At 44.4% G+C, this 14,312-nt stretch overlaps 2 protein-coding genes across 4 annotated transcripts; both read left to right on the forward strand.

Moving 5' to 3' along the window:
• Positions 1 to 238: 238 nt before the first annotated feature.
• Positions 239 to 2,946, forward strand: LOC127332399 (putative F-box protein At1g47765). Of its 2 annotated transcripts, none has more exons than XM_051358700.1 (3): positions 239 to 365; positions 464 to 1,735; positions 2,518 to 2,946. In XM_051358700.1, the coding sequence occupies exon 2, from the start codon at positions 470 to 472 to the stop codon at positions 1,685 to 1,687; it is 1,218 nt and encodes a 405-aa protein (XP_051214660.1). In that variant the 5' UTR covers positions 239 to 365; positions 464 to 469; the 3' UTR covers positions 1,688 to 1,735; positions 2,518 to 2,946. The 2 variants fall into 2 exon arrangements, with proteins under 2 accessions (XP_051214660.1, XP_051214661.1); XM_051358701.1 differs by having other exon boundaries at positions 464 to 1,706.
• A 2,968-nt stretch (positions 2,947 to 5,914) lies between these two features.
• Positions 5,915 to 9,950, forward strand: LOC127332398 (F-box/kelch-repeat protein At3g23880). Of its 2 annotated transcripts, none has more exons than XM_051358699.2 (5): positions 5,915 to 6,407; positions 6,635 to 6,845; positions 7,303 to 7,449; positions 7,540 to 8,778; positions 9,593 to 9,950. In XM_051358699.2, exons 3-4 carry the CDS (start codon positions 7,317 to 7,319, stop codon positions 8,757 to 8,759), a joined length of 1,353 nt encoding a protein of 450 aa, XP_051214659.1. In that variant the 5' UTR covers positions 5,915 to 6,407; positions 6,635 to 6,845; positions 7,303 to 7,316; the 3' UTR covers positions 8,760 to 8,778; positions 9,593 to 9,950. The 2 variants fall into 2 exon arrangements, with proteins under 2 accessions (XP_051214659.1, XP_051214658.1); XM_051358698.2 differs by having other exon boundaries at positions 5,917 to 6,407; positions 9,589 to 9,950.
• The last annotated feature ends 4,362 nt before the right edge of the window (positions 9,951 to 14,312 follow it).

Below are 14,312 nucleotides of genomic sequence, written 5' to 3' on the forward strand. Positions count from 1 at the left end.
GTTATTTTAATTACATATACGGCGTCAATGATTAGCGTTGTCGTAAGCGTCGACCCAAGCGGACACGCAGCGGACGCTGTGCCCGTATTATCCGGTCTGTCCGTTCGCCACCCAAAGCGCCCAAAAGGACGGATGCAGTACCAACAAGGTCCTTTTCGGCCATTTTGGATTCGCGCAAATTGAGATGCCCTTAAGATACCTAATTTTATGCTCAGACCAACCCAGATTTCCACCCATCTCAAAGAAGAAGAAAAAAATTCCACCCACTGGACTTCGCACTGAGGGCTCGCCGAAACCCTCGCCTTCTTCCTCCTCTCCGGTCCGTCCACCCGCCGTTCGCCTGGCCGGCTGCCTGCCCACCGTCGGTACGACCACCTCCTTCTCATCCTCCTTGACACCGCCGATTTGAGTCCATCTTCAGTTTCGTGGCCTCCCCTGTTCACCGGCGCATTTATTATTACAGCCAGCGATGGAGTCTTCCCAGCCGCCGCCCGCCGCCTCCAGCTGGAGCGACCTGCCCCGGGACACGATTCTCGAGATCCTGCTGCGCGTTCCAGCCAAGGATCTCTGCCGCCTCCGGGCCGTCAGCCCGTCGTGGCGCGCCCTCACCTGCGACCCGCGCTTCATCGCGGATCACAAATCCCGCCACACGGCTCCGCTCCTCGCCGTGGCCTACCGCGACCAAGATATGGCCAACGGCGTTGATGTTGTCGACTTGTCCGGCAATGTCGTCAGGAGGATTCCGAGCATTGAGAGCGATATTCTTACTACTGACAAGTCGGGCAATGTCTACCCGTTGATTCGAACCAGCGAAGATAGCATCCGTGTTGTGCGCACCCACCTTGATCTCATCTGTTTCACTAGGCAGTACCATCCGCTGGGCATCTGGGTGCTTAACCCGGCCACTGGCGCTACTCTCGTCTTGCCAAAGGAACACTCGGAGGAATTGGCGCGTGATGATGATGTAAAGAGGAATTATGGGCGTGGACAGATGGAGTCATGTGCTCTGGGGCAGGTTTCATCCACGGGGGAGTACAAGTTGATCCGTATCAGTAGTGTCAGGGATAGGCAGCTGTGCGAGGTCATCACCCTTGATGGCGCAAACTATGGAAGCTGGAGAGGAAAGAAGAGCCCTCCGTCACCTATCTGTGCCGGTCCTGGTGAAGCCATGAAATGTGTCGTCATCGGTGGAGTGGTGCATTTCTTGATGAATTTCTACTCTGGTTATTGTAACACTGGGGTGATGACCATTGAACCCGGCAGCATAGCTTCGTTCAACCTTGCGACAGAAGAGTGGATGGCTACTCTGCGTGGTCCGTCACCGGTACGCACATTTGTTCAGGACAACAAGGGGTTCATTTACGCGGATCTTACTCTCCAGTTATCATTGGCTGAACTGGACGGCTCCTTAGTCACAGTTCAGAACATTCATTACATCTCTATCGACTTGTGGTTGCTCACAGATGTAGAGAATGGAATCTGGGAAAAGAAATACAATATTCCGTCACATGTTGCCCAGTTGTTTGTGTATCCGTTTCTTGTACTAAATGATGGAAGGATTTTGTTTTCTCACGGAGAGAAATATGTAACAAGCTATGATCCAAAAACTGGAACTTATGTTTATGCATTGGAAGTGAGGGATTCCAGATCCATTGGCATATACACAGGAAGCCTGCTGAGCTTGTAGAGGTGCTATAACTGATGAGGTGTGCCAATGACACTGATGAATGCATAGGTAAAATTTACTTTCATGCTTTCAAAGTTTATCTTTTATATGTGCTACAGTTTTACGAGAATATTGCATTTTCATGTCCGTTACATCTTCTACATCCTGGTTAGATGTTTGATTAGTGAGCTAATAAAGATTAAGTCTTCTATGGTCGGTCATAGACTTGGATAGTAAACAGGTTTTTCAAAGCATAATACAATGTGCCTGGTGCAGTATCCAAGAGGGCAAGTATAAATAATTTACTGCAAAACATTAATGGATGAATGCATATTTTTCCTTTATTATCCTGTACTTTCTGTTGTTTATTTATTTTATGGTGACAGCAGACAATTATGAAAACCATGTAGGTTCAGGAGTTACCTTGGTATGTAACCATGAGATAGTTGAATAAATACTTTCTGACTTTCTTGCTTAGATCATGTAGTAGATAAAGTTATGCACCCTAGTATGCTCCCATGAAATCAATCTTTACTTCCCTCAACAAAACGTTAAGGTGCTCTTTACTCTTTCCCTGCCATCTCAAATTATGTCATCCTTGAAAGTTTGACAGACAGAAGCTTGAAAGAGCAAGATTTACATGTTCTCATATCAAAGTCCCAGTTATAATATAGTAACATTTAGGGACTTGGTGTGTTGAACATTGGTGTCATAAAAATGGAATCAGTTTTTTTGTTCAATCGTTCTTGTTCCACCTTGAGGCTTGTTCCTTTTGCTACTGTTTAGTTGATTGTTCATGGTTGTAGAAAAATTACGAAATCCTGATGAATCTATTAACTCTTTTTATCCAGGGACCCAGGACATTGTGGATTTCTCAAGGAAAATACACATTTGAATAGAATGTTTTGTTCTGTGATGAAGGATAGGAAAATCCAACTCAAATGATCTACTGTTCGAAGAGTGTTTTCGCCATTGTGCAGTACTGTAGCCAAAGTACCTGAGTTTAACAGGATATTTCTTGTAACTGCAGAGGTCCATTCTTTTTCTAGACCTGCACTAGAGTTGAGGTCTTTTAGAACATGTTTGCCCTTTCCTCCCATGAAGCTTACTTGGAGCACCTACAGTACAAGCATAACTGATGTAGAACGTGCAGGCGTGCAGCCAGTTTGTTGTTTGCTATCTCTTTTGGGCTTGTTAAAAAAAATGCTTATTTGGTAGGAACCAGTATATTTCCTCCAATTTGACACATGATCTCATGTTTTTTGGGGCACTTTTGAGAACTGACTGTATGTGTCTCAAATTCATGCTGCGTATCAGAAATTGACACATGATAACATATGCACTAGTGTGTCGGTGTGTCTGATCACATCTTGTATTCACTTACGTGTGCTTGGGCTAGAATTAGAGGCACACCGGCCTCTTATTGAGAATAGTGTTAGCATCTGTTGAGTTAAGATCTGTGCATGGGCTATGTTCCTGATGATGGAACACCTCTACAGTACTTCAGGGAATGCTTGGCAAAACTAATCAAGTATGGAACTGTCAGACTAGGATGAGATACCCTTAGATTGAAGGCTTGAGACATGGTCGTGCATGGAAGTATGGAACTGTTTAGTAATAGGTATACATTAGTTTTGTGAGACTACGAGTATCCATTATTAGTTAAATCAAGCAAATTTATGCCACCCACTCCTAAGAATTGCCACAGGATCTCCATAGGGTGTTGTTTACATGCAGTTTGATGATATGCTGTGGTTGCAATAAAATTTGAGATATCAAAGACCATGTTGTAGCTTGGATTTTGTACCAACACATAGCTTGGATACCAAGAGATAACATCAACCGGATTATACCACAGTACCTTGAGTTTATTTATTTATCCTGACAAAACTATACCTTGAACTATGATGCACTGGGAAAACTTTGTCTGAGAATGGACAATCTTGGTTTTACCTGAGTGCTAGATGAATTTTTTTGGTTATAAACATCATTCATTTTTCTGAATCGATATATTAATGAACTAAATCTGAATTGTAAACGAGGTGGTTCAGAAAAAGGAAAAGGACCTATGGTTGAGGAAGGAAATAGAGATTCTGGAAGGAGTACAAGTGTGACAGTCATTAAGCTTACTGAACCTGTTCAGAGAAGGAAGTGGACGCCTCCACCGACGGGATGGCTGAAGATAAACTGCGATGCGTCCTTTGACAGTGAAAATGCAATTTGCTCCATTGCATGCATATGCAGAGATCAGGTTGGGAAGGTCATCTGGGCAAGAAATGAGTCAAATCTCAGATGCATCGATGTTCCTGAAGCTGAAGCAAAGGCTTGTTTGCTGGGCCTAAAAAGCATACATGATCCCTCAAAAGTCTCAATTATTCTAGAGTCAGATAGTGCCATCGTGGTGGATGCAATTAAAAGAAGAAACCAAAGTAAGTCCCGGTTATGGAAGTTGTATGAGGATATATCAAAGTTACAGGAAAGTTGTATCCAGTGTGAGATTTCTAAAATAGGTAGAGAGAGCAATAGTGCAGCTCATATTCTAGCTGATACTGCCAGGTTAAACGGTATAAATCAATTCTTGCTGGGGATTGTCCCTACAGTAGTAGCTGAGATAGTGGAAGCTGAGATTGTAAAACTTAACAATGATGTAATATAAAAGCTCTCTTTCCTCGCAAAAAAAAAACATCATTCATTTTTATTGGAAAGTTAAGGAATCTATAGATGCAAGTTCGTACAAGACCATAACGCATACATGTATTATCAAGGCCAAGGAGTATGATAGCCTTTTTTTTATTGCAGGAAAATCATGGCAAAAATAAACTCTATTTTCTCCGTCTATAAATAGATGCCTTAGATTTATCTAAATTTAAATGTATATATACATTAAATGGTATCTACATATATCTAAATTTTGACAAATGAAAGACATTTATTTATGGATAGAGGTAGTAGTATGTTTGTATGTTGTCGTTTTGGATTTCAACACAGTTTTCAAAATGCAACTTGACCGTTTTATCATAAAATTGTAACTATGAAGCAGCATAAAATTATATATATATTGTCAAAGTGATTTTCTAGAAAAAGTTACACATGTGATCCTCTAATATCTAGCCTAAGTATGTTTAAAGATATTGCTAGTCAAAGTTCTAAAACTTCGACTTCTTGCAAAAATTTCAGACCCGAGCTTCTGTTTCAATGCTGTTCTCTTCTTATAGGCTCTGCACGCATGGTAACTAGCAAACTTAGGATGTTCTCCGTACAAGCAATGTTACCTAGACCAAACAGGAGAAACTTAGAATAGAGGCCGAGTTACATATAGACGTTTAAACACTCGCAATTCGTATTTAGAAATTTTAAAAGATTCAAAATAAAATTCTAGAGATGGCGAATGATGTGTACTACATATATGCAAATTCTCAATGCGAACCCCTTTGTAACTTAATCATAGGCTATCTCTACAAAAGGATTTTTTAAACTTCAAAATATGATTTATGAATGTTTTAAGATAACGAGTTACATGTAGCTCGGCCTCTGTTTAGCCACTTTTGACCAAACTGCTTATATTTTGAGAATCAAATGTGGTTGGATGGTTAGGAGAGTAGTGATATCCTCAATCCACCACGGATCTACCTCAGATTTAACATTTTGATGTCTCATAAAAGTAAAATATTCTTTGGTGGAGGACAATGTTTTTTTTTAAGCAAGAGGCAAAAGCTTTGCCTTTTATGTTGATATAGAAGGGGCAAACATGACACAGCCTAGGCCCAAACAGAAACAAAGGAAAAAACACCGCCAGTCCTAAGAAGAGATCTCCGCAAGGTGTTTTGCGCTGGCAGCGATCCAGTTTGCAGCCTCGTCCTTTATCCTCTACATGAGCGCCAAAGGCGTGGAAGCCTTGTTGTTGAAAACCCTAGCGTTGCGCTCCGTCCAGATCTCCCACCTGATAAGGATGACCGCGATTTGAAGGCCTTTACGAGATGCCGACGGAGAGGCGGCAATGGCATGCCAATATTGAAGGACACTGTCCGTTCCGGTGCCCAGGTCGTTTAACAGCGAGGGGCAGTGGAGACAATGTTTCTTGGACTTGTAAGCAAAATATTTCGTAGATAGCTAGACGTCTACGGTGACCTTGTCACGTCGGATCACTTTCTTGAACTTCTAGGGTAGGCTATTCCTGTATAGTGAATGTATGTACTCCATACTTTTAACTGCCTTTCCAAAAAAAAAAAAAGCCGTTTCTATTATTTTCTGAGACCAAACTGCACAATCCGCTTCGCTGCTCAGCCCGCACCGCGCCAGTCCTCCGTTCGTCCCCCAATCCGTCTAGGTTCCAGCACCTCCACCGCCGCCGCCGTGCATCCCAACTTCCGCCGTCCCACACTGCTACCTACACCATCGACCTTTAGCACCGCCCAGCGCCATCCTCCCTCATCTGGCTAGGGGCTAGGGTTCCATTGCCACCGCCGCGCGCGTGGAGGAGGGAGTGCGGCTGCTCCACGCAACGCAAGCCATGGGAGTCACGGAGGGATGCGCATGCCTTGTCGTCCTCCACGCGCAGTAAGACCCGCGCGTCTCCTCTGACTCCGAGGAGGGGGCGGCGGCTAGTTCGCCGGCGTGGCTGCGGCTCCTCGACTGCGTGCCTACTTCGCTGCTTCCCCTCTCTACAAGGCCTCCTTCCTCTTCCGGAGTTTCTGGGCAAGAATTGACTCAAGATACTCGTCTCCGATCTATTAAGTTCAAGGTATTTTTTTTCTTTAAATTTTCCTCATCAATTCATTCTTAGTGTTAAATACTGCCGAATGACACCCCCATTACCTCTGAAATTTGAGCAGTAGCATGCAATCAGTAGCATAATGCAATATGTTTGACTAAAACAGTTTAAATCTACATCATAGTGCAATCAGTAGCAAACTATCTGCTAATTTATTGGTGCTGAATTGTGTTTGATTCCCTCTCTTGTGGTTCCAGGTTGAGCTCTGGTACTTGCATTGCCCAGGCTGTCATCAATGCCAGTGTTGGCCTGAATGCAAGTCTCCTTGGTAACTTCGCTGCTGATAGTTGGGACTAAAGCGACTGCTTTTGGTGCTGATGCTGCATTTGATACTGCCTCTGGGGACTTCACCAAGTACAGTGCTGTAGTGATCCACACTAATCGAGAACTCACTGCTTCCCTTAATCTGTAAGTTGTTTCTACCAGTGCTTTGGTGTATTGGCAAGTCATTGAATTGATCATTATCACCACAAGCTAGACTGTATATTCTAAATGGTACAATTATGTTGTACATGGTACCATTATATTTCGTCTCAAACTAAAACTTGGTTGGTTCCTTCACTGTTGGCTGAACCAAAAGCAACATTTTTCATTGTAAAGAAGTCGGTTGTGTGACGATGTTCTCTACAAGATTGAAAATCTGGGATAATGTATTTGAGAAATGGACATGGTTCCAGTAGCTGGGGAAATTGATAATGACTAGCTATCTATGTATCAATAATTCTATAATGTATGTATCAAATTGACATGAATCCGTAGCATGAAAACTTTATAATTATAGTTATTGAAAATGGTCTTCTTTTGAATATAAACTGAAATCAAATGATTTATTTTGACCTATCTTCTATGTCTCTAATTTTGACAGTTAGGCTTGTTAACATGTCTGCAAATGTGTCTGAGAGCTCTGGCACTGGTGATGCATCTTCTTCCTCGACCACCCTCGACCCTCTCTCTTCCTCCTCTCCGGTCCGGCTACCTGCCGTTCGCCTGGCCTGCTGCCTACCTACCGTCGGTATAAGCGCCTCCTTCTCATTTTCCTCGACACCACCGATTTGAATCCATTTTCATATTTGTGGCCTCACTAGCGCATTTATTACTACAGCCATGGCGTCTTCTCAGCTGCTGCCCGCTGCCTCAAGCTTGGGCGACCTGCCCCGGGACGCACTTGTTGAAATCCTTCTTCGCATCCCGGCCAAAGATCTATGCCGCCTCCGCGCCGTCTGCCCGTCGTGGCGTGCCCTCACCTCCAGCCCGCTGTTCGTCGCGGAGCACAAGTCCCGCCACACGGCTCCACTCCTCGTTGTGGCCTACCGCGACCAGGACATAGCCAACGGTGTCGATGTTGTCGACTTGTCCGGCAACATAGTCAAGCGGATTCCGAGCATCGAGAGTGACATCGTTGTTGAGGACGAGTCAGGCCATGTCTTTGCCGTGTTTCCAGTCAGCCACGACAGCATCAGTGTTCTGCGCACCCGTCTTGATCGCATCTGCTTCACTAGGGAGTTGTACCCTCTGGGCCTATGGGTACTTAACCCGGCCACCGGGGTTACTCTCGTCTTGCCACAGTGTCACTCGGAGGAATTGGCGCATGATGATGAGATACGGGCGAATTATGGGCGTGGACAAGTGGAGTCATGTGCTTTGGGACAGGTTTCTTCCACCGGAGAGTACAAGGTGATCCGTATAGCTACTATTGGTGACAGACAGCTGTGCGAAGTCATCACCCTTGACGGCGCATACTGTGGAAAATGGAGAGGAAAGCAGAGTCCTCCAGCCCTAGTCTTTGCCAGTCGCGGTGAACACATGAGATGTGCCGTCGTGGATGGAGTGGTGTATTTCTTGATGGATTTTTACACCAATTATTTCAGTACAGGGGTGCTAACCATTGAACCCGGCAGCATAGCTTCGTTCAACCTTGAGACAGAGGAGTGGATGGGTACTCTGCAGGGTCCGGGACCTGTACGCACGTTTGTTGAGGACCATGAGAATTTCTGTTATGCGCATCTCAATCTACAGTTGTCATTGGCTGAACTGGATTTCTCCCTAGTGACAGTTCACAACAACCATAACATCTCTATGGACTTGTGGTTCCTGACAGATTTTGAGAATGCAATCTGGGAGAAGAAATACTATTTTCTTCCACCTATTGCTCATTTGGGTGTGCATCCTTTTCTGGTACTACATGATGGGAGGATCGTGTTTTCTCATGCAGGGGGACTTCTAAAAAGCTATGATCCAAAAACCGGAACTTACGCTGATGCATTGGAAGTGAGGGATTCCAGATCCATTGGCATATACACGGGAAGCCTGCTGAGTCTTTAGAGCTACTTTTACTGCTGAGGTGTGTCAATGATTAGTGACAATTTTACTTTTACGCTTTCAAAGTTTTTCTTGCATAGGTTCAACAATTTTATGAGAATCATTTGCATTAACCGTTCCATTATCAATATCCTGGTTAGATGTTTTGTTAGTGCGTTAATGCGAAGTCTTATGTGCTCTGTTCGGTTATAGACTCAGGATATTAAAGTTTTTTTTCAGAGCATAATACTACATGCCTACTGCAACATCCAAGGGGAAAAGTATAATTATTTTACACAAAACATAAGTGGATGAATGCATTTCCCCCTTTTATTATTATCCAGTATGGCAGTATCTTTCTGTTGTTTATTTATTTTATGGCGATATGCATACAATTAGGTAAATAATGTATTAGTATCCAGGAGCTACTTAATATGTATAAGTCAGATAGTTCAACTAATCTTTCTGGCTTTCTTGCTTAGATCATCTAGTACGTAATGCCATGCACACTAGCATGTTCCCATGAAATCAATCTTAACTTCTCTTGAACAAAACACTATAGTGATCTTTACTCTTTCCCTGCTGTCTCACATGTATGTCATCCTTGCAAGTTTGACAGTAAGGAAGTTGAATGACTAAGATGTACATGTTGTCGTATCACGGTTCCAGTTATATATAGTTGTAAGGAACCTGGTTTGTTAGCACATTTGTTTACTTGTTCTTGACTTCTTGTTCCCTCTTGAATCTTCTCCCTTTTGTCACCACTTATACTGATATTTTATGCTTGTATCCTGTTGCAGTTTCGAATGTAGAAAAAAAACATACTCCTGATGAATCAATTTACTGTTCTTAGCCAGGAACCTAGGACATCGCGGACTGCTGATGGAAGATGCATATTTGAAAAGAAGTTCATGTCACTGGCCAGGGCAATTTTCAAGCTTTTGTCTTCTCCACTACTTTCATATAAAATGCAAAGGAGGGCATGGGGCCGTTCTATGATGAAGTAGAAAACTCCGAATCTCTAAAGATTGAGGCTTATCATGACAAGTGTGTGTTTGCCATTGTCATGGACTTTAGCTAGTTACTTGGGTTTTACAGAATATTGGTCTTGTGACTAGTAGTGTATTCTTTTTCCAGACCTGCTCTTATGTTGATGTCGCTTAGAACATGTTCTCCTTTTGCCCCCTATGAGGTTATGAAGCTTATTTCCAAACATATACATTATTGAAGAAACATAATGATGTAGACTATGCAGGCAGTCTGCAGTCTGCAGTTTGGCAGTAAAACTCTTCTGCAGTTCCTCCATTCCAAAATGATCTTGTAGTTTTTTGGGTAGCTTTTGGGAACTGCTCGATTCATATGTAGTTGTGCTTGTGTTCACAGTGCCTGGGTTAGAAGAACTTTAAGATGTTGTGTAGATTTGGGACAGTATAAGCATCTGTTGAATTAACATGTATGTCTGCTTGGTTATGTTCCTGATGACGGAACACTTCTACAGGGAATGTTTAGCAAAACCAATCAAGGAATTTAGAACTGTAAGGCCACTCCGTTGCAAATTTGGTCACTGTCTGTGATTAGAAGAAGCAAGCCAGTGAGCTTCACACTTATGTGCATTCTGTCTTTTGCTGTATCATGCTTACATATTGCTTCTCAGAAGTTGTGAAAGAAGATCAAATAAAACGGTTATACTGGGTTGAGATCATATTTTTGAAGTTTTGTCACATGGGCATACAGGATTTTGCAAGACATAAATAATTATTTGTTAAACAAAAAAATTAGGCCATTCCTGCTAAGACTTGCTACAGCTTCTCCATAATGGTGAACTTTTTCTCCATAATGGTGAACTTTTTTTAGATAAAGGGAATATATTAATATCAGAAGATACCAATTACACTCAGCCTAATGTAAGTACGGATCCTCTGTAATAACGCAACATCCCAATGGCAGTACGGATGCACACAGCCAAAAAAGAGCAAAAGAAAACTACGAAACAAAAGTCTAGTCTCGCTATCCCAGACCTAGCAATAGCAATACATCCACCACCAGGACAACACCTGAAATATAGACTCTTCAAAAGCGACGCCTCCAAGAAGGGAATAGTGCACCAGCACCATCGTCGCCCGATCAAAAGATTTTAGGTTTTCACCCTCAAGATAGTCCCCGCTCTCAAAAACAATGCCTCCAACAAGGTCATTGCCAGGCACAACCAGTTAAGGCTAGATCTTGGGTTTTCACCCTGAAAGGTAGGACTTTGAACTTCACCTGTGCTGCCACCCCCACTATCATACCACTGCTGCAAAGCCCAGACACCAAGCAAGCCCCTCAACATTGCGAAGACTTGAACCTCCCTTAGCTAGTATTCCAATCCGGCCTTCAAGATATTCTCTGCTTCTGACTTCATCATGGACCAAGTCACTTGATGTCAACACAGAACAGAGCTTCACGCTGCTCCCTCCAGAACCAAACGGTCGGAATAAAAGCATGGGTGCGCGCGACCGAATACCACCCGATCCAGCGAACTCCAGACAAAAGATGCACTGTTTCATTCGCCGGCGGAGCCTTCCGGAATTCATCATTCCGGCCAGATGAAGAAGGAATCAGCATCCCGAAGGTCTTCGTCTTGGCGCGTGAGAAACCCTAGGACCACCGCCTTTACACAGGCCGAGCCCCCACGCAAACGGCCATCCTCGCCGCCCGTCACACCGAAGATCCGGCAAGACGAACGACCTTGGGATGCGGGAGCCAGCAGGCTACACCGCAGCCCCCGACAGCTGTGAAACCGCAGTCCGCCCTGGGCCCAGATCAGGCCCTGGCCGCACCGCCACCGGCTGCAACCGTGGCCGCCGCCGGCAGCAACCACCGAGGACCGCCGCTGCCGTAGCACCGTCTCCGCAACCCTCCACCAACCGGTCCACCGTCCTACGCCCCTCCACGCCGCTACAGGACGGCGGGCCTAGGTGGGGGACCTAGCGAAGCCATCGCCATCCAGCGAGTAGCCGCCGCCAGGCCGGGGACGCCGCCCCAACCTCTGCCAACGCTGAAGTCGTCGATGCCGCCCCAGCCGCACCGAAGAAACGCCGCCGCTCCTCCACCCCAGCACCTTCGGCGCCAGGGGCAGACGCCGGCGGCAACGGCGGGAGGGAGGCTGCTCGAGGGAGGGGGTGCGGTGGTCGGGCTTGGCCCCCCGGCGGCGCCCTGGGGAGCGCCACGGGAGGGAAGTTAGGGTTTCTCACAAAAAAAGCCATGGGAGGGAGGTTAGGGTTTCTCATAATGGTGAACTATTGCTCAGTGGTCTTTTTTTTTTTTTGCGCGATCAGTGGTCATGTTTTTTTTTGCGAGATCAGTTGCCATGTATTGTATACCTAGATGCATAATTTGATGATATGACTTGGTACATATAACTCTACTTCCGACAGGAGACACGCCCATATGTAGATTCCTCTTCTGTTGGATGGCATTTGGTGTCCACTGCTTAAGTAGCTACCACTTTGTTCTGTTATTCTGGATCTTCCCTATCTATTTTGAAAGAAATGGCTAGATTTCAGACCATGTTAGGTGTTTGTAGCTTGGATTCTTCTACATTCTACAGTATATAGCTTGAATTTCATGTGATAACAATATTTGGATTGTTCTACAGTACCTTTGGATTATGATGCACCAGGATGACTAGCATACAAAAAGAATATTTTCTTCATGGGGTTAAAAGATGCCCGTTGTTTCTTTTTGGAAGGATGAGAGCGCTATAAATCCAAGTTCCCATAATCCATATATTGTCTAACCCAACAAGTATGATAGTATTTCTCACGTAGGACAATAATGGCTACATATTATTGATGTTCTCATGTGCACTTTATCTCGGGTGTACCGTATAGCTACTACAGTTTATTTAGTACTCCTTTTGCCGTCTCTGCGATCAAGTTTGTTTGATGAACATTGCTGAAACTGGCATCATTGGAAAAAATTCTGATATATACATTAATAGCAGAGGTTTCAGGTTTTCTGTTACATTAGAGGTGCAAAATTTCTTTACAGCAATCAGTTGGAAATACCATTCCTGGTGACCGAAGACCGGCATATCAACAGAAACATGAAGCTACCGAAATGACCAGGCAGAGAGTTGTGTTCTGGTGGTTGGGATGGCATGTTTTGCAGTCTTGTTCCCTCCCTGTTCCGAACAGAAAGCTGGCGGGCTTCAGGTTCAAGGTACATTCTGTATGTCTGTCTTAAGACTTTCATGCTAACAAATGGCTTATCAATTTAAAAAATAACTGAAATTCAATTGAAAGAGGTTTGAGTTGCACAGCCGCTGTGATGCATTCAATCAGAGCCCTTGTAATGGGACATTTTGAGCTAGGGTGAGATGGCATCGTTCGCAATTTTGAGGACTGCCACTTGGCCCAAATGGAACTGTTCTGCAACCGTTAGTTAAGTGCCTTGGTCGGGTCTTGAACTCGGGACCTTTAAACCAGGGTACCATGTTGAATTGCATATGCCTGTTCACCGAAAATCATTATTTATTGGGATTCACAGGCAATAATAATATTTCAACAATGATGGCAGTTAGATTTGCAGATATTAGAGCCTGAAATCTTAATCTGTTCTGTTAAGAGGAACTATGAAGTAGATCTCTCTCAGTAATTTTATTATAGCCACGTTACACACTTCCAATATTAGTGATATTCATTCCCCAATAAACGGTATGCTCTGCTGCATGCCTGCATGTAACATTTTTCTGTTTATGCTCATTCAGTGTCACCTCTCCCAATCAGTGGCCGCCTCTTGCTCATGTGGTGAATTGTTTCTCGTAGGGTCCTCCTGTCTTCTCCATGACGGTGTGATGCGACGTTTTACGGGAGGAACTGAAGCAGGGGCAGCACAGGAGGTGCCTCTCCTGTAGCCTGTTGTAGGGTGAGACGGTGAGACAGCAATGCATGGGTGTTGCTGCAGATTGCATATAGGTCTGTACATTACACCTGGTCGTCGGACCGGGACAGTGCCTGCTGTTATGGGACAGCCGGACAGCCATGTCGATCTAGGTTCCAAGATCGACAATTACTGAGAAGTGGGCGGCTGCCAAAACGGGATACATGTTTGGTTCAGGACAAGGGTCATCATTCATTACTGTCTCAGGGCTGGAGATCAAACGGGACTGTCTTGCAACAGCCCCATGTACATAAAGTTACAAAAACTAGCGTGTTCCCATGAGATCATCATTCATTATTGTCTCAAGACTGGAGATCAAAAGCATCTACTTATCTTGCAACAACCCATGTACGTTGCTACCTGAGATCGCAGCATGCGGGGTAGGATATAGAGATGTTTTGTTTTGTTTGCCAGATACACTCCAACGGCTCTTCAGTCAGGGAACTGTTGGTGTGATACAGCGTTGTCGCCCGGACACGCCAATCGATCGGCTGGCTTTGGTACAAAACTGGCACTGACGGCTGACGACATGTAGGTAAAAAGTTAGCAGCATCTAACATTTTGGCTGCTCACACGGACATACTGTATTACTCCCTCTGATATATGATATAAGTGTCGTGGTATTATGGATCAAGGGAGTACTTTTCCCCTTCT

The sequence above is a fragment of the Lolium perenne genome, chromosome 4 (assembly GCF_019359855.2).
Source record: "Lolium perenne isolate Kyuss_39 chromosome 4, Kyuss_2.0, whole genome shotgun sequence".
NCBI lineage: Eukaryota > Viridiplantae > Streptophyta > Magnoliopsida > Poales > Poaceae > Lolium > Lolium perenne.